General features: G+C 31.9%; 1 protein-coding gene and 1 long non-coding RNA gene across 2 annotated transcripts; both read right to left on the minus strand.

Annotated features, from left to right (window-relative positions):
- Positions 1–1,931: 1,931 nt before the first annotated feature.
- On the minus strand, positions 1,932–13,282 carry LOC140441890 (uncharacterized). The gene is made up of 4 exons (XM_072532867.1): positions 11,284–13,282; positions 11,164–11,224; positions 2,937–2,978; positions 1,932–2,770 (listed from the first exon to the last, which is right to left on the minus strand). The coding sequence occupies exons 1-4, from the start codon at positions 12,874–12,876 to the stop codon at positions 2,079–2,081; spliced, it is 2,388 nt and encodes a 795-aa protein (XP_072388968.1). The 5' UTR covers positions 12,877–13,282; the 3' UTR covers positions 1,932–2,078.
- A 1,767-nt stretch (positions 13,283–15,049) lies between these two features.
- Positions 15,050–17,722, minus strand: LOC140441891 (uncharacterized). The gene is made up of 2 exons (XR_011951047.1): positions 17,350–17,722; positions 15,050–16,973 (listed from the first exon to the last, which is right to left on the minus strand). It is a non-coding gene; the product is annotated as an uncharacterized lncRNA (long non-coding RNA).
- Positions 17,723–18,920: the final 1,198 nt, after the last annotated feature.

Genomic DNA, 18,920 nt, shown 5'->3' on the forward strand with positions numbered 1-18,920 from the left:
AACAGGGTCTCGATTATTTTCGATGCAGTTATCTAAGTAAAGCTGGTACATTTTTTTGATATTTAGAGTGGGATCTAAGTATTTTCTAATGGTATCCTTTCGGGTATAATGAGATTCCATGACCGAAAAGGATTCAATACGACTTTTAACAAATTGAACATCTTCAGCCTTTGTTGTGTTAACTGGTTCCTGTTTTCCGCGATTGTCTTCTTTAGAATAGCAACCAGTAGAATCACTGTTAGCTACAGCATTTATTATAACATCTGGGGATATACACAGCGTTTTTGTAAAAAACTTTTGGCACACTGGAATCCGTTCGTTGTTAGCTAGTGGAAAGAAACATTTCTTGCTAAATTTTCGTTCCTTTCTTTTGGAAGTTTTAAGGACAAGTCTAGTCATAATTTGTTTTATAGTTATATTGTGCAAAATAAAATTTTTTCTAGATTTAAAATCTAGACTCCAGTAATTTCTACAGAGTTCATCACAATTCAACATCAAACTATACTTGTTAGAGAACGCAACGTCCGTAATCAAGTTCAGACATGAGCGAACTAATCAGAACTACCGACCCAAAAAGGTAAATCGTTGTACTTCGTGTAACCTAAAATTGATTTACTGGGTTTTCGCAGGACAAAAATGTGCTGAAATTTAATAAAGTGTCGTAGTATAAAATTCTTTATTGGATTTTCGCATGAATATGTTTTGTTAAAATTAACAGCTTTGTAATCTTCATATCCGATAAATGTATTTATATATTTTTAAAATCTTAACTTGTGAATTTCTTTTAAAAAGAAAGCAGTTAAGTTGTTCTAGCTTATTTTTCCTAGAACTGATTTTATATTTCAGAAATTTATTATGAATTTCTATTTCCGATAAAATTAATTATCTGTTTTTAACTCAGAAATATTTCTAATAAAATTAGTAACTTTACACAGGAAAAGAAGATAAATGATTCTACCGGATTCTCATATAAATATATTTACTTCAAAGTATTTTTTATCAGTAAAGTTATATATCGGGTTGGTGTTATTTAAAAATACGAGTTAACGGTTTTTACCATGTTTGGTTTTTATCAATTATTGAGCTTAAAAATGTTAATATCAATTTAAAAAAATTTTCAGTGATAGAAGACGTGTTTTTAATACAGAAGAAATAAAAATACCGGATTTCATAATTTTGTCATTTATCGGGTTTTCGCTCGAACCCCTCGATATATGTTCTTTTTTATTTTCAATATTTATATCTCCATAATCATTTAAACAATCGCTTTCTGACTCTGATGACGCCAATCCGTATCATGGACTGATTCAATATTAAAACTTTCCGGAACGTTATCTCCATCACCATCACTGAAACAACCTTCAATATACCATTTTAAAAGAGTTCCTTCAAAATTACTGTCACCTACACGAACTTTTTTCGATGGACAAGCCATATTTTTAAAATCTGCCGCACCGTTAACAATTACGTGGATGGTCCGGCGTCGACTGAGAATCTACTTCTAAAATAATATTCAGCAGATATCTGAAACCATTGTTGCCAAGTTTTATGACCGTCTTATCGATTCACTAGAAAAAGGAACATGTAGAACTAGAAATCATAGAGAAACTTTGTTGGTCAAAAAATATCATTTATTTATGAAACGTAGTCTGTGAGATGACGCCAGACCAGTTAAGGGTTAAGAGGCTATTTTGAAGTACAACTTTATCCAGAAGCTGGAGCATCTTAACAGTAATGAAGTCCTTAGCAAAAAAACAAAACATTCCCAAAAAATTGAACATATTGCAGGAATAGATAAGTAGTGAACCTTCAAAGGATTAAGTAATAATCATTAAAAGAAAAATAATTAAAGACAGGAAAGAATAAAAGAAAATGCAATTTACATAGAAATACGCATATGTTTTTGTTTGGAAACATTAAATAAAAACATCTTGTTATTTAACATATATTTAGAAGTGAAATTACATGCAATTACATTGTACCAGATACAAATTGGAACTACATACTGCTTATTTTGTACAGATTTTCATGTCTTAAACATAATAAGAAATGTATAATACAAAAATTCTTAAAAATAATTAAATCTGCCATCGGCTATGATCCCAGTTACTCCTTGGATCAAAATAAGGGTAGGGTACAGGTCTAGGTGGCATATCCAATTCGGGACCCCTTCCAGATCTTCCCAATAACTGAGCAGGAGTTAACGAAGCCAATGATTGGTTTTTAGGAATTGCATCATAAAAATCTTCTTCTCTAACTTGTGTACTAACAGAAAAGGAAAAGGATGCAGATGCGCTTTGAACACCAACAGATTTTACTAGTTTTTTTTTCCGCTCATCACAAGATTTACATGTATAAGGATCAGTTTGGGTCAGTTTTTGCAGACGATTTTTAACATAGCTATTTGATGTTGTTACCTCAACTGATTTTGGTTTTTGAGGGAAAACTATAGGAGCTGGAGAAGGAGAGGATTTGTTTTGAATACTAGCTTCACCATCTGAGGTGATATGATCATCAATAACAATTACTTCTTCAGGCAGTCCTATTTGATCCAGAAGTTTTTGTATATATTCAGTAAACGCGTTTCTTTGATTTTCAGGTGTAGGAACTTCTGTGAATGGAACCTTCAATTGAAAACTCTGCTTCAAAGGAGATTGAAACTCTTCGGGGTTGTAGTTGGACTTAGGTTTCTTTTGAATCAATAACGGCCCAGAAAATTTGTTTTCTCTTTGTTCCAGATACTCAATGGCGTCTTGACACCGTCTTATTACTGCAATCCAGTATATTCATTATGTAAAATATTCTATACAAATCAATACAAATTATAACAATTGGCAAAGATGTGGAAACAATGACTCGCTTTAATGACGAGTATAATGGTCCCTTGTCTTAATTACATAAAAAAAAACTTTAAAAGCCTAAAATAATAAACTTACCTTTTATTTTCTCTTTCAAATTTTCAGGACTGGCAGCGTAAACTGAAAAAAAAAAAAAGATTTGGATACAAAAATAGCATCAGCTTAAGATTAATCTGTTAGTTAAGACTATATTAAAGTTAGTAAACAATTTTCAATAAATGGTAATAATACAAGGAAATAAGCAAAATTTAACTGTGTTCAGGATATCACAATAGCCAGGTATTTGATGAATTTTTCTGTTAATATTTTGTTTTCTGTATATTTTTACATTTTTTAGACTCTACTCGATATTTTCGTTTTATCAATATAAGGTTTGGCAGTGTTGTCCATGTTGTTTACCATGTCTGCTAAGGATTTTGTGATGTATTGTGTGTTTTCTGCTATTAGATCTATCTGTTTTATCATTTCATCGTATTTAAGCACCCCGTATATGTATATTGGAGGTGGTTTTGATGTTTTATTTATGTTTTTGTTAGTTTTAGGGGCTTCTTCTTCCTCTTGGTCTGGCGGTGTTGGAAAACTAAATTTGTTATTTGTTACTGTGATGGTATATTTGTTACATTCACTTTTCTTCTTTTTAATTTTTTTTTGACGTCTTGTCAAGGATTTTCTTTATTTTGCTCGCTCTCATCGAATCCTGCGAATTCTTCATCGCTAGTTGATGTTGCATACTGTATGGGAATTGGTTAAGTCCACAGGTCTGCTGACTGTTTTCATATAATACTTAGGTGTTGCAAGGTGCACACTTTCCGTAGAACTGCTGATACATAAAAGCGAAAAGCGAATACATAAAAAATGGAATCAATAATTTAAAAATAATAATTCATTTTGAATCAGTGTGCGGAAACCTTGTTCTAATCGCACACACATAAGATGGGCTTATCACATGTAAGAAGCAAGCTAACAAATATATAATTCTTTTTTTGAGGTTTTGGGAGTTAACCCCACCCCCCAGGGCATATAAAGTAAAAAATATATAAAGAACAGTAGGAAAATCTAACTTTTCTTTCACACACAATACAAAATATCCAAAACGCTAATTTAATAATTAAATTACCACTTTAAATATGTAGAGTACAATAATTATTGTATAAATACACAATAATTAATAATATTTTTCATTATATTTAAATATAGATATCTAATATTAGGCTCATTACAAAAGTAGACAGGTAGTACAGGACTGTATCTGCGGCGGCTTTGTGGGCTATCACAGGTTGTGTTCCTCTGCATGTGTTAGCAGTAGAAAAGAGACATCTCTATGAGAGGATAGAGCATTTGACAACAGCTATAAAAAAGAAGAAAGGGAAAGATCAATGGGAAGATGGCAAGAACAGTGGAATAACAAGGAAGATGTTGCCCAGTGGACCAAGATGCTGATCCCGAGACTAAGGGACTGGGTAGATTGTCTGTTTTAGGGCGTATCTTTATAGGTTCAGAAAGACAGATACAGATAAATGCCTATACTGCGAATAATCCGACATTGTTACTCACACAATACTGGAGTATAATAGATGTAAAGTGAAGAGAAACAGAATGTATAAAGAAATAGGTATGAACCCTGTGACTGTAAGAGAGATGATCGTGAAAATAACGGGAAGTACTGAGGGATAGAATAGTGTTCACAATTACATCCAAGCAGTCATTAAAAAGAAAGCAGAAGAGAAACACCAACCGGACCAACGATAGAGATAAGATATAATTACTATTTTTATGAGAATAAGCTACAATTAAAGGTTAATCTCCACTTCGGAATTAGTTCTCAAAATAAGGTAGCTGCGCTAAATATTGCCACTGTTCTTAATTGTGCCGCCCCCGTATTACAGATAGTATCGACGCTGCAACTAAGGTGGAAACAGTGGGAAGTGTCTTTGTCTATCAGCAACGTGTTTTCTATTCGGCAGTTTTAGTCTATGGTATCGATTAGATGTAGAAGCTAAATAAACCTGCTTTTCCCGTTGACCCTGTGCAAGATATATTAATTTTTTTTTTTTTTTTTAGTTTAGGTAAGTACACTCCAGTGTTTATTATTTTATGAATTGCATGAATTATTTCAAATGAAATTTTAACTTACGGATTTTTTTTCTAAACGTCATTTGTTCCTAATATTGCCATTACTAATAATTCCTAATATTACCAGTGTCAATATTAGGGACTAAATATTGAACTTTTTTGCAGAATGTCAAGAAAACGAGCTGAGTGATCAGAAAAAGATCTACGCTCGGCGCTGCAAATTATAGCGAACGGAATGTCAATCAAAGAGGCTGCCAAGCATTATAACATTCCTCGCTAAACGCTAGTTCTTTATCACAGAACACATAATCCCGTAAGAAAGTTTGGAAGATCACCGGTGTTGTCTGCAACACAAGAAAATGATCTTGTCGAAAGAATTTACATATTAGTTGAAGTAGGTATGCTTATTACAAGCAAGATTCTAATGAAAATTGTGTTTTCTTACGCTACAACAAATCATATACATAATCCGTTTTCTAAAGAGTCAAATAAAGCTGGTAGAATATGGCTTAAGTAATTATTGTGCGGCCACCTAGACGTAGCTAGGTGAAAAGCTCAACTAATGAATACGGCTCGAGCCCCAAAAATGAATATAATATTCGTTGATGACTTCTTTCATAAACTTATAGATACCACAGAAAAACTAAACCTATTTGACAAACCTGGATGTACATATATTACGAACGAAAAAAGGATGCAGATTGATAATCCATAAAGAACAAATTGTTTTTGTTAAAAGGGGAGAAAAACGGGTAGATTTAACCGCATCCGAGCACGGAGAAAAAATGTCAATTGTAGGTTACGGAAATGCGCTTGGTCAACCTGTACCGCCTTTTGTGGTATTTAAAGGCCAAAGGTTTAAATCTAGATGGTCTGATTACTTGCCCACCTGACTCAAAAGCTATTGTCACAAATAAAGGTAGTACGACATGCGAAGCATTTGTTTTGTAGCTTGACCATTTCTTTTCATTCAGAAACCCTGGTCCTACCCTACTAGATATTTCCATAGTTGAGGCAGATAACCGCATTGACATAACTTTATTTTGTCTTCCTAGCAACACGTCACACGAGTTGCAACCTATGGACAAATCAGTGTTTAAGACATTTTGGGACCAAGAAGTTCTACAGTTTTTAATAATAAACCGTGGCAAGGCGATTTCCAAAATGAGGTTTGGAGAAATTTTTTACTATATTTTAGCTAAAAACAATGACACCATCAAACATTATCTCCGGTTTTGCATTTACCGGGATTTATCCGTTTAAACCAGACGCTACACCTGAAGCTGCCTTTGCACCACGTTTAATCAGTCACAGAGAAGGAAACGAAGTAAATCAAAGTAGCTTCCAAGATTTATCAGATGTTAGAAGTTCTAGCAAGTCGGTTGAACCCGCATATAAAATCGAGGCGAGTACAAGCGGATATCTAGTGCAAGAGAAAACTAATAACAAAAAAAAAGAAGCGTTTAATTACTGTCTCAGGTAGCGAATTATTATCAGATTTTAGTCTTTACGATGACTCACTAGACGATGTCTTTAGTAAAGATGTACCTATGAAAAGATCTAAGAGGAGCAGCAGCTCTGAAGATGACTAATTGAATAAAAATATAAACAGAGAGGCAATACGGTTACAAAAGAAAAAACAAAATGTAATCCGGGGTCTAATCAAGTAAAAACTTCTTACTCCAAATGCTTAAATAGTTCTTGTAAAGATATAGGACTGCTGATTACACCGGAAATTAATTTATCCACCGTAAAGGGAGAGCCAATTAAAAGTAAAGCCCATCAAGTTACCAAAGATTTGTTAACACCAATACCAAAATTGAATAATCCAATAAAATTTGTGAAAAAAGCAACGAGCAGTATGACAAAAAAAATCAGTAATGAAGAATCTTGGGATTGTTTTCTTTGTAACATCTGCAGTAAAGAAGATATGCGATTGTACATAGTGCAATATTTTTACATTATATACATTATAGTTGAATATTTTTTTTTTAAGTAAAAAAATAATTATGGGGAGCTATTGATGATTTGAATGGGCAATCGTTACTTTAACAAAAAAAAGTAAGTCATGGCATATTAACTACTTTTTTTTTGTATGTACTGTACTTTCTGTACTGTAGTATTCGGTATACCCTGCAAAAGATACCAATTTGTGACATCCCTTACAAATTAATAGAGTGTACATTAGTAATTCTACAAAAGCAGATATATTTTGATTGACAAGAAAAATATACCATTACTAACTACAATATTTAAACGGCAATTTTGTCCAATTATCAAATGACACAAACAGTATACGAATTAGATATAAATTAGAGAAAGTTGTTCAAGAAAGTGGACATGTTTCTTTAAAATTTATGCCATACCACCCAGACTTAAACCCAATGCAAATGAGTTGGCGTAGACACAAAAAATAGAATTGCAAAACAAAATGTTTATTTCAGGTTGAACCTGTTGTTTGAACAGAAAATTACCATTCACTCTAGGTAACTGAAAGAAACCTTGTGAAAAAGTAAAAAAAGCCAAAGAAAAGTGTTTGGAAACTGAACATGTAGAGTTGATATAAATACTGAAGAATTAACAATTTTTGTTAATAATACAAGTGATTCATTTGTGACAGTGATTGAAATCTACAATATTATTGTAACAGTTATGGTAAAGTTACAGTATAATTAATAAAACCTTTGAATCAATGCCATATGAATAGCATTATTACAGTATTAAGCATATTGATATTGATACAATAAGTTGATGATAATCTTATGACCTTTTAAAAAGAAATGACAGACTGAAAAATTAAAATACATCTTTAAATACCAGTTAAAACAATGTTGAAAGTGCAGTATTACAATAAATGTATGCGATGACATCCACTGTCTAAAATGCTCAATCTACCATTTTTTTCAAAAGGCTTCCTCACATTGCATAACAGACTTGGAGATATTGGCTGAAATGAGCAGCTAATTTGTTTCTTTCAATTTTTATCTGTGTTGTAGGAGGGCTAATATAAACTATATTTTTCACATACAAAATACATACATCATTAAAAATTTGTTCCAAATAAATGATGCATCTGATGTGAAAAGAGTAATATGTACTTACATTTTCTTAAAATTTTGAGGAGACTATTCAGAAAACCACTGCGTATCACACATCATGTGATACGTCAACTACTTGTGTTTGAAGTTACAATCAATCCTAATATGATGAATTGGCAAAACAAGTCTTTAGCACAGAACACTTTCACTTTTAGGATCATTCACACTACTTGTAGTTCTAAAAGTTTGAAGCAGTTTCTAGAAGTTTCTTTTATCAGGATGAACTCAATCAGAAAATCAAGAACTTACAAAACATTCTTTGATTATTACAAATATATCTATTTGTTCTTGTACTAAATATTTAATTTTTTTTGTTTACATGATAAACTTACAAGGTATACGAAAACTTTAATAAAAAATTATTGCATGTTCAAATACTTATTAAAAACTTTGAAACACTTAGATAACATTTAATGTCCTAAATACTGTTTGAATGATAATTGTGAGAACTATAGTCGGAAAATAAAAGTGTTTAAGGGACATACAAGAGAGGAAAAACAACATGGAATCAAACTTAATGTTATGGAAGAAAACAATACATGATGATAAATTTAATTTATGGTAAGCTAGGTTTGAATCAGATCAGGAATAAGTGCCTATGCTAAACATGTAGAAAATAGCATCCTAAGCTGATATACATGGATTATGTGGTGTCAACATTTAAGAGAACTTTTAGAGAAGACAGAGAAAGTTTATAAAAATAAAATAAAAAGTTCTTTAAGAAAAAACAAACTTAATAAGCCACAGTTTTTGCAGTGCCAGTAAACTCAATAAAACAAAATATGGATTTTCATGCTTAATGAATAAAGAAACATTCAAAAAATAAAAACCGTTTATTGAATAGAAACTGGTAAAAGTGGGATGAAAATGATGAACGATACAAAAACTCATATGATACTAGCAAATACAAAAACTATTATCAGTCAAACGGACAACTAAGGAGAAATTTCCACCAATACCAACAGCTTTTGTAATTTCTCAAAATATTAAAATGTAAAAATAAACACATAATATATTCCATGAAATACCAAGAACAATTAATCCAGTTGGTTAAGTGAATGTATTAATTAAGACAAAAGCTGAATTTAGATGAACTGTTGATATCAAACTAATGCTTTTAACCCGAGATCCGACAGGTGGGGTGTCATACACCCCAACAATACTGAAGCGCCTAAAACATACGAAAATTTTGCATGTAATGGCAACAGCGGCTAGATAGCTTTCTTATCTGAAAACCTTATAACATATCTACCTGGTGTTAAAATGTATGCTAAATCCGCCAGAACTCCTATCAAATGTTTTCGGTTATTTATATCTGAACAAATGATTGTTGACATTGTTACATGCACTAATGAAAGAATAAGAGAAAAGACTAAAAATGGAAAGATTCAAACCACTTTGGAGAAACAAATCCTTCAGAAATAAAAGCTGCACTTGGCCTATTATACTTATCATAAAAAGAACAGGGCTGACAGATTGAAACTGGCACATATTTGAGGAATTGTTGACTGATTTGTAGATAACTGTAAGAACGCCTATACACCTTCTCAATATGTAACAATCAACGAAAAATTGGAGGCGTTTTGTGGCTGCTGCAGTTTTAGACAATATATATGAAACAAACCAGCTAAGTATGGTATAAAAGTACATGCTTTGGTAGATGCATGTACATACTAGCTTGTAAATATGGAGGTTTATGTTGGTCAGCAGCCAGATGGACCTTTTAGACTAAGCAATAGCCCTAAAGATATTGTAGACCATCTAGTTGCCCCGATATCTGGAATAAAACGGAACGTGACGTTTGACAACTGGTATACTAGCTACGAACTCCTCGAAAACCTACAAAATACTCACTGCGGTTGGAACAGTTAGAAAAAATAAGCCACACATACCTCCAGAATTTTTAAATGTACGCAATAGAGATTTGTATTCTACACTGTTTGGGTTTCAAGAAAATTGTACACTAATATGCTATCACTCAAAAAAGGGAAAAGTGACATTATTGATGTCATCTCTCCATCATGATAATTCGGTGGGTGATACGGAGAAGAAAGTTCCTGAGATAGTATCTTTTTATAATTTTAGTAAGTGTGGTGTTGATGTCGTGGATGAAATGTCCGCATCTTACAGTGTTTCACGTCGGAGTCGCCGCTGGCCACTAACAATCTTTTTCTCCTTTCTCAATACTGCAGGAATTAATGCCCAAATAATTTACAGAGTGAACAATAATGACGTAAAAATTGCTAGAATTTTCCTAAAAGAGTTAGGAAAACAATTAATAGAAGACAATCAACGGAATAGAGTAACAAATCTGAGGTTAACTCAAGAACTGCGTAGTTCTATAAGACATGTTTTGGGTGAACAATCAGAGCCAGTACCCAAGAGAAGGAGACCAGGTCAGCAGGGAAGATGTTCTAAGCGTCCTCGTGTTCGTGACAGAAAAACCAAATACATATGCGAGATTTACCTCTGTCTTGAACATGTCCAAATCTATTGTAAGGACTGTACAGATTTTGAGTAATTATTCAAGTTCATATTGTTTACTAATTTAGCCATCTTTGTTTTATTAATTATAAATAAAATCATTTTTCTTTTGACTTTAATTTAATTTAAACTCATATAATATTATTGATTACATGTTGTGTATTACAAATTACAATAATAATTAATAAAAAATAAAGGTAAATATATTTTTTGGAATTCTTTAACTTTTTCAGGTGCTGGGGTGTGATTGCTCAAATTAAAAATTCTTTAACTTTTCACACCAATTGTCTGTTAGTGAAAAAAAAAATTCACCTGTCGGATGCCGGGTTAAATATTAGAGACTGAACTGGTAAGGTCTTACCAGTACCAGACTGTGCATATCAAAGAATACTCTTCACAGTAATTTGTTTAAGAGATATTTAGTAAATATTTATTAGTAATTTAGTATTTAATGAAAATTGGTCTACTAATTTATGAAAAGTATAGCATTTTGCTTACAATATTGTTTTTAAGCTAAACATTACTTTTATTACAAAAAATTAGAGTAATTAAATTATAATTATGGGGAACAATGTTACAATGGGGAAATCAGAAGACAAAAAAAAATATATTCACCTTACTTAATAATGAGAAATAAAATTATAACTAACCTTCAGGTTTTGCAGTTACAGCCAGAAAATCAGTCAAAGAAATTTTCTTCTCTTCAAAAAGCTAAAACAATTTAAACAGATCAAATAAGTAACATGTTCAATAGTTTAATCAGTCATTACTTTTTGCATGTCCTCTTGACTATTACTTGATTCTTGAGGTTTTGTTGGGTTCGAAGTAGACATCAGGATGTTCTTAGGATCTGTAAGATTATCCCCCATTTGTGGAACCTGAATATTGTTTGGTAGCGGCATATTCAGCATAGGTATAGTAAATGAATTGGCAACATTTGAAGGAATCTGAGCTTCACCAATAAAGAAATTTTGATCATACCTCTCATACCTAACTGGAGTAGGATATTGTGTAGACAGTTGAGGGAACTGAACTGGAGGTTTAACTTCAGGGAATCCCACTGGAGAGGGTGTAACTTGAGAAAATGCCACTTGGGAAGGATTACCTGTTTCTACAGGCACAATTGAGTTTGCTACATAGGGATATCCTGTTGGTAAATGAGGCTCGTATGATACATTAAAATGCCTGGTTTCATTTAGTTTTTCAGCGATTTCTTGTAAAAATGATTTCTTTTCTGCATATCTCCATGTTGGAGATCTAGATCGTCTACGTTTTCTAAATTCATGACTACGACTCCTACTGTTTCTATTTCTTTCTGTTCTTTTGCCACCTCTATATAGAGGACTCTTAGATCTACGCCTATTACTTCTAGCTGTATAAAAAGGTCTAGGACTTCTAGATCTTTTTCTGGGACTAGATCTGTTTCTAGGACTTCTAGATCTGTTTCTAGGACTTCTAGATCTGTTTCTAGGACTTCTAGACCTTTTTCTAGGACTTCTAGATTGTCTCCTAAGAGTTTTAGATATATGTTTTGGACTTCTAGATGTATTATTCGGACTTTTAGGCCCTAATGTGGAATGCCCTCCAAATCCTTGATTTCTATTTAATTTTTTCTGTACCAAATTTCCATCCCTTGAGGAAGAACTATTTCTTGATGTGGATTTCACAAATAATTTTTCTTGTGAAGCTTTCCGAGATATTTCTTCTTTCTTCATCTGCAAAGGTGAATCTTTTTTAATTTCAGGTATGTCCATTTCCATCTCCATTCCTGGTGGCACTAACCCTGTCTGAGACAACTTAACTTTCTCTGATAATATTTTACTGTCTCTATCCTTTTTTTGTTTTGCTTTATCCATTTCTATAGCTCTTTTGGTTTTTTCTGGATCTCTTCTTAACTCCTTTGTTTTTACTACATTACCTTTAACAGTTAAGTTTTTAGTTTGAGGTACTTCTATTTCAGTAGATTTCGCTTTCTTAATCAATCTGGATTCCTGCATCTTTTTACTTTCTTCTTCATCCCAATCATCATCATCTACTATATCCAATCCAGCCATAAAATCTTCTTTTAAAAAATCATCGAAAAAATCTCCAGGGACATCATCGTCATCGTCATCATCAGCAACTAATAATTTTAATTTGTCTGAATCCTGTTTAATTTTCTTAGGCGAAGGTTTGGGAACATTGTTATCAGGTTTATTTTTATTGGGTTCATTTACTTCTTTAACAGGCGATTCATCCGCCTCAACTTTATTACCGGCAGGTTCACTTTCCTTTTCATTCGTTTCTGAATTTGATAATTCAGTAAAAATTAATTTATCAATTTTCTCACCGGCATTTTCATCAGATTTCTTTTCGACTTCCATGTTTTTATTCCCTATAAAATACGTTAATACACACTATACAAACCGTATCACTCTTTTTTTTTTAATTATACTTAGAAATGTTAATATTTTACACATTTAAGTAAACAATTAAATTTTTAACAAAATCGATACACAAGTATCGCCATTTTTATTACGTTTAGTTTACGGAATCACCACCACAGTGACAGCACAGTGCCACACATTATTTTTATCTATCTTTTGTTTTATTTATATTGTTTTTCTAATTATATTTAGAAAATTTACGTGAATTAAACTATAATATTAACAACAACTAGAGGGATACATAATTATTGCCATATATATTACAACTTCTATTAGTTTATAGAACCACTACAAACAGTGAATTTGTGATGAGCACAGAACATGGCCTGACTCCTGACCTCTTATCTATGCTCCTGACTCCCTGACTGACAATGACAAGTGAAAGTGCGCCAGGCATCGAGCAAAAAGACAAAAGAGGGAATCTAATCGTTATGAAAAGGCGACCAAAAAAGTGGCCTCTGATGGCGAACATATCCGGAAATGCGAATGCGCCAAATTTAAATTTTCCAACACTTATTAACAGTAGCTATAAAATAGTTTTCAGAATGTGTCTTAGACGAGAAAATTTTAATTAAATATTAACGATAACAGTCTAAAATGTGAAACAATTGTTAAAAAACTTCAATATAAATAAGATTTCATGTGACAGTTGGGACAAATAATAACATAACCCAACTAAATGTGATTTCTTAAACAAGGAAAGACTCTCTTTCCTTGTTTAATTTGGAATTTGGCCTCTCAAGATGGCACTTCCTGTCTAACAATATTTTTGCCCCCACTACCTTTACATTCCCTCTTTTGTCTTTTTGCTCGATGGCGCCAGGTGCGCCATCACGGTTCGTAGACTTACTACGGTTTCTTCTTCCGACTGGGGTGGGGGGTGGGGATGCTTGAGTTACGTCACTAGAGTACACAAGAATACAAAATCCATTTATTATCAAAGTTTGTTCGTGGTAATTATCTCTCAGTTTATTATTTGCTGTATTATTTATCGTTTCTTAAATATCTCAGTTTACTTTATATTTTTGTATATGAAATTTTGGTGTTGTTTTCTAAAAAACTTACTTTGAATTATCGAAGAAACGTTATTTATTGTAGTTACATCGTACCTATTGTCTTCGTATCTTTTTATAAGGTAGGTTAAAACTTTAAAATTTCATTGTGTATTAACGTAATAATAATGTTGATGAAATTTTAGAATGCCAGGCACAGGTTATAGTGTGTAGGAAAGATATTAAAAAAAAGAAAAAATAGTTATGTAATTCGGTAATTCATTTAACAGTTAATCCAGTATTGATGGAAATTCAGTATACGCGACAAATTTTCAATGTAAAATGGAGATTGAAGTCCAAGATTTACGTAAATCCTGCATTAACATTGGATAAACGTTAACAACCGGTTCTGATTAATTTTAAGTACCAAACTGCCTACATATCAACAGTTTTTCATAATTAGGTATTATAATCCACTAGACATCTTTATTTCATAACCATCTTTACTATTTTCCACACATCAAAAACATAAAAATGACGATTAATAATGTTACGATTCAAACTACTGTACTCTCGTGACGTAATTTCGGGCTTAATGTTCATTGGTTAGTCGGAAGAGGCAACCGTAGTAAGTCTACGAACCGTGGGTGCGCCATATCATTATCCATAGTATATACCCCCCCTAGTAAGGTAAGTGCCGGAGAAAAAGTGGGGAGAGAGTTTCTAGCGCCAAATAAGTTCGGAATCGGGAACTAAAAATTTAGCGGCAAATTCAAAATGTAGGTTCTGAATTTAAGGCGGGAAATTCAAAAAGGATATACTGAATTTTAGGCGGGAAATTCAAAAAATAAATTTCTGAATTTTAGGCGGGAAATTCAAAATGTTCCGAATATTATATAGAAAACAAATATAGTCATAAAATAATAAATAAAAACTTATTCTATGCCAAAATATATCCTCTGTCCAAAAATGTAGTATACACTTATGCAATTTTGTATACCATAAATGTATAACATATCAGATAGAGACATATGTTTTGGCACAGGAAAAGTTTTTATTTATTATTTTGTGACTATATCTGTTTTCCATTACATTAAAACATCAACATAAAAAACAGATATTCTTAAAAATTTATTTATTTCTGTAATTTATAAAATTTGAGGAATCACAGAGATATAATAAATTATAAAGATCGTCATCACTGCCATTGTGGTGGTCTTCACCTGTATCCACGAAACTAGGCTCCATTCTGAACTTAACCATCTATTCACTGCAACCTGCAAAATGATATATGGAATTACACACAAGCAGCAACCGAAATAAGTAAGCCCTACCTGCGGAGACTTGCATACCCATATGGACATTCAGGCATACAATTCATTGAGGTGAGAAAGATTGGTCCTAGTAAATTAGGGACCACTCCTTCGAGCCCCAATGCTCCCCAGGCTTTCCTCACCCTCCCCCCCATACCACGCTGATGTGCTATGGGAGGCTAGTTTCATCTATATATTTACTGAATAGTGCAGAGCAGCATGAGGCTCTTTAGTCTTGCTATGCTATTTGTATGTTTGTATATATATATATATATATATATATATATATATATATATATATATATATATATATATATATATGTGTGTGTGTGTATATGTTAGAGATTTATTATGTATCTAATGTATTTTACACACAAACATATATAAATAAAAAATAAACTATGTTTATGAGTAAAATATGTACCTATGTACTACAATGGCGAGTGAAATATCTCATTCATTTACAATTAAAATGTTTTGAAAACCTTTGTAAACAAAGAGTAAGTAACATTCTTTCCAGAACTTACATCAAAGGAGAATTTTTAAATACACAGTGTTCACAAATTATATGCAATTTCTTTGAATTTCATGAATTTGTAACTAAGTATAATTAAAGTAAAATATGTAACTATGTATAATAAAAGGAAAATATGTGATTATGTATAATTAAAGTAAAATATGTAACTATGTACTACAATGGGGAGCGAGACAAGGACATAGCATTTCTCCCAAACTGTTCACCCTTGTTCTATAAGACAAGGTAGATACAGATGAAAGCAATTGTGAAAGACCTAGATTCAGGAGCAGATGGAAAATGTTTGATGATGAAGATATATGTAAAACAATAAAAAGAATTTTAAAGATTCCATATGAGTCCAGTAAATAGAAAACACAATTTTATTTGTTTACAACAAAATGGAAATATGAAACTGTAAACAAGAATGAATAACATACAAATTGTACAGTTTTATACTGGAAATAATTTAATTACACTTATGACCTGTACTTACAAAATTGTTTTCTCCTACTTTCATATTTTCTGTGAGCTACTAATTTCATAGGATCTATCATAGTGTAGTCTGGTTTATTTTTAAGTAAGTTAATAAACTTCTGGTCTCTGCCATTTACAATTGCATTTACACTTTTACACCACATATACAGAGAAAGTCTAACAATAAATTTACATATATTTATACCTGTATTTGAATGGATTTTACAGTTGAATGGTGAAAAATTTAAACAATTCAATTTCAATGAAATCTGTATCCTCTTTCTTTACTCTAAATAACATATTATATTTACATTGCTCACAGGAAACCTTCAATACTTTCTTTGCTACATATCCTGCAACATAGGTTACAGTACACCTTCCCACCTGAGTTCTCATAACATTTGAAACTGAAAGAGGAAGTGAAACATTCACTTCAGGTGCCAAAGGTTTACAACCTGGTAATACCTCACCTGTTAAAAAAAACCTAATGCATCTAATGCTCCCTCACTAACATCATTTTCACAATTGCTTTCAGGTGAATGAAAAGATATAAAATTATTTATAAGCAAAGCTTTGAAAGTGGTTATAGCATCTGGCACACTTACTGAATGAAAAATGTAAAGACATATTTTTATAATATATTACCAAAGAATATAGAATATTTGATATTACCATGTACGTCAATAAACCTTATAGTTTGAGTTTCTTCTTCTTCAATATCTGCTGCATTCTGAGAGCCTGAAATTTAAATACATTTTAACAGAACATAACCAATAAATAAATCTGTTGGACTAATAAATAAACAAGTACTAGATATCTTGATCTTTATCATCATCAGAAATGAACCCAAATAATATGTTGCCCAGAAGGCCCATCAAAATTTATAATAATTAACTACAATTAATATTCATAATACTTATATTAAAAATCAAAGTCATATTTGCAGAATACAATTAAGTACAATTAGATTTATAAGTTTTGATGATTTTAAAATATATAAGTAAGATTCATATGATAGGATTAACATTAATTTAAACAATAACAGTTTAAACATACAAAATATTATTTAATTTAAGTTTGCTAACAAACATTTGCTATGAGGTACAGTGCTTACCTATTGCTGGTAAAAATCCACTTTATCTTCGTCTGTAAAATGTCTAGAGCAAACACGAAATTTATTGTAAACAGTAAGAGGTGTATAATTGTTTAATACTCCTCTCTTAATTACTTTCAACCATTCCAACGTGTCCATTTCATTTTTTGGATTTGGAAAACGAAATCTACTGCTTGTGTGGTCCTTACAACCAGGAACACAACATGGTTGGCTTTTTCTTTTCTTTTATTTTGTTCCATTTTAACGATCAACAATCATCAACAATCAATAAGATGATTACAACAAAGACAAAACAAAACAAAATTCAACTTGCAATATTTCAATGGCGTACAATACAAATAATACAATACCAACAGACCAAGACCAACACAACACCAACCTTCATTCTTCAACTTCAATTCTTCCACGGCACATGCGTCTCATACCCCCACCTAGAGTGACTGTAGCGCCGCCGCCATTACGTACGACTGGAATCGTCCAAACAAACTTCCCCGCTGCCCTATCTCTCTTGCACTACTATTTCTTTTTATGTACTATGATCATTATCTTCCTTAATACGTGTTCTGTGATTAAAATATTCATTTGATCTCACAAATATGTTTTACCAACTGTGATTTAATTATATCTTCTTCTTCTACGGCACTACAGCCCAAAATGAGCCTTGGCCTCCTTTATTTATTTATTTTTTTTTTTATTTTTTTTTAATTTAATTTAATTTAATTTAATTTGATTTAATTATATAGTATGTATAAAAATATCTAATTAGCAAAACATCCATTATTATCTACGTGTGGACTATTAACACTGAGAAAATAAAATAATTATCAGGGCTTGTAAAAGAGTGTATGTTTCATAGACATCAAAATTAATTTGACCAAACCCGAAATTGACTGCTTATGACGTCATATCCTAAATTTGATCAAATCCTCTAAAAATGAACTACCTAAGTCTGACGTCACAATGGGCGGGGGTTTTAAAAATCATTCCAAACTTGTGTGTATTTGTAACATAGTAAGAAGTTAGAATATTGGTTTTTTTTTATTGTTTGAAGAATAAATAAGGACCTTTCGTTGTGACCATTTATTCTGTGTGATTGGTATTATTTATTGTTCATTAATTTGTGAGGTAAGAACGGCTTATAAGCATATTAAAGCAACTATTGCGTAACGTAAGGTATTAGCACAGAATAATAAACAATCAGAATGCCCACTCTGCTTGAAAAAATAAGTACGCGCATCCCATTCGCGCAGACGGAATCAGCCATGTTTTAGTCGGAACCAGTGCTGTTCAGTGAAATTTTATCTGTTGTGCATAAAAAAACAACCCGGTTTAATTTATTTACGGCAACCATAGACATAATATGCACTATTTTATTCGTTATTTTAGTTGAATAATAGATTAAATTATTTCAAATTTACTAAATTATTAATCTATAAAAATTTAAATTACAGTTCTGTCGTAGCTTGTCACAAATTTCTCAATTTGAGTCTATGTTTCCGTTTAAAATATGGCGATGGCGTGCTGACAAACTTCAAAGGCGGCATCTGAGAGTGGACATTCTGATTGTTATT

This window comes from Diabrotica undecimpunctata, chromosome 5 (assembly GCF_040954645.1).
Source record: "Diabrotica undecimpunctata isolate CICGRU chromosome 5, icDiaUnde3, whole genome shotgun sequence".
Classification (NCBI taxonomy): Eukaryota; Metazoa; Arthropoda; class Insecta; order Coleoptera; family Chrysomelidae; genus Diabrotica; species Diabrotica undecimpunctata.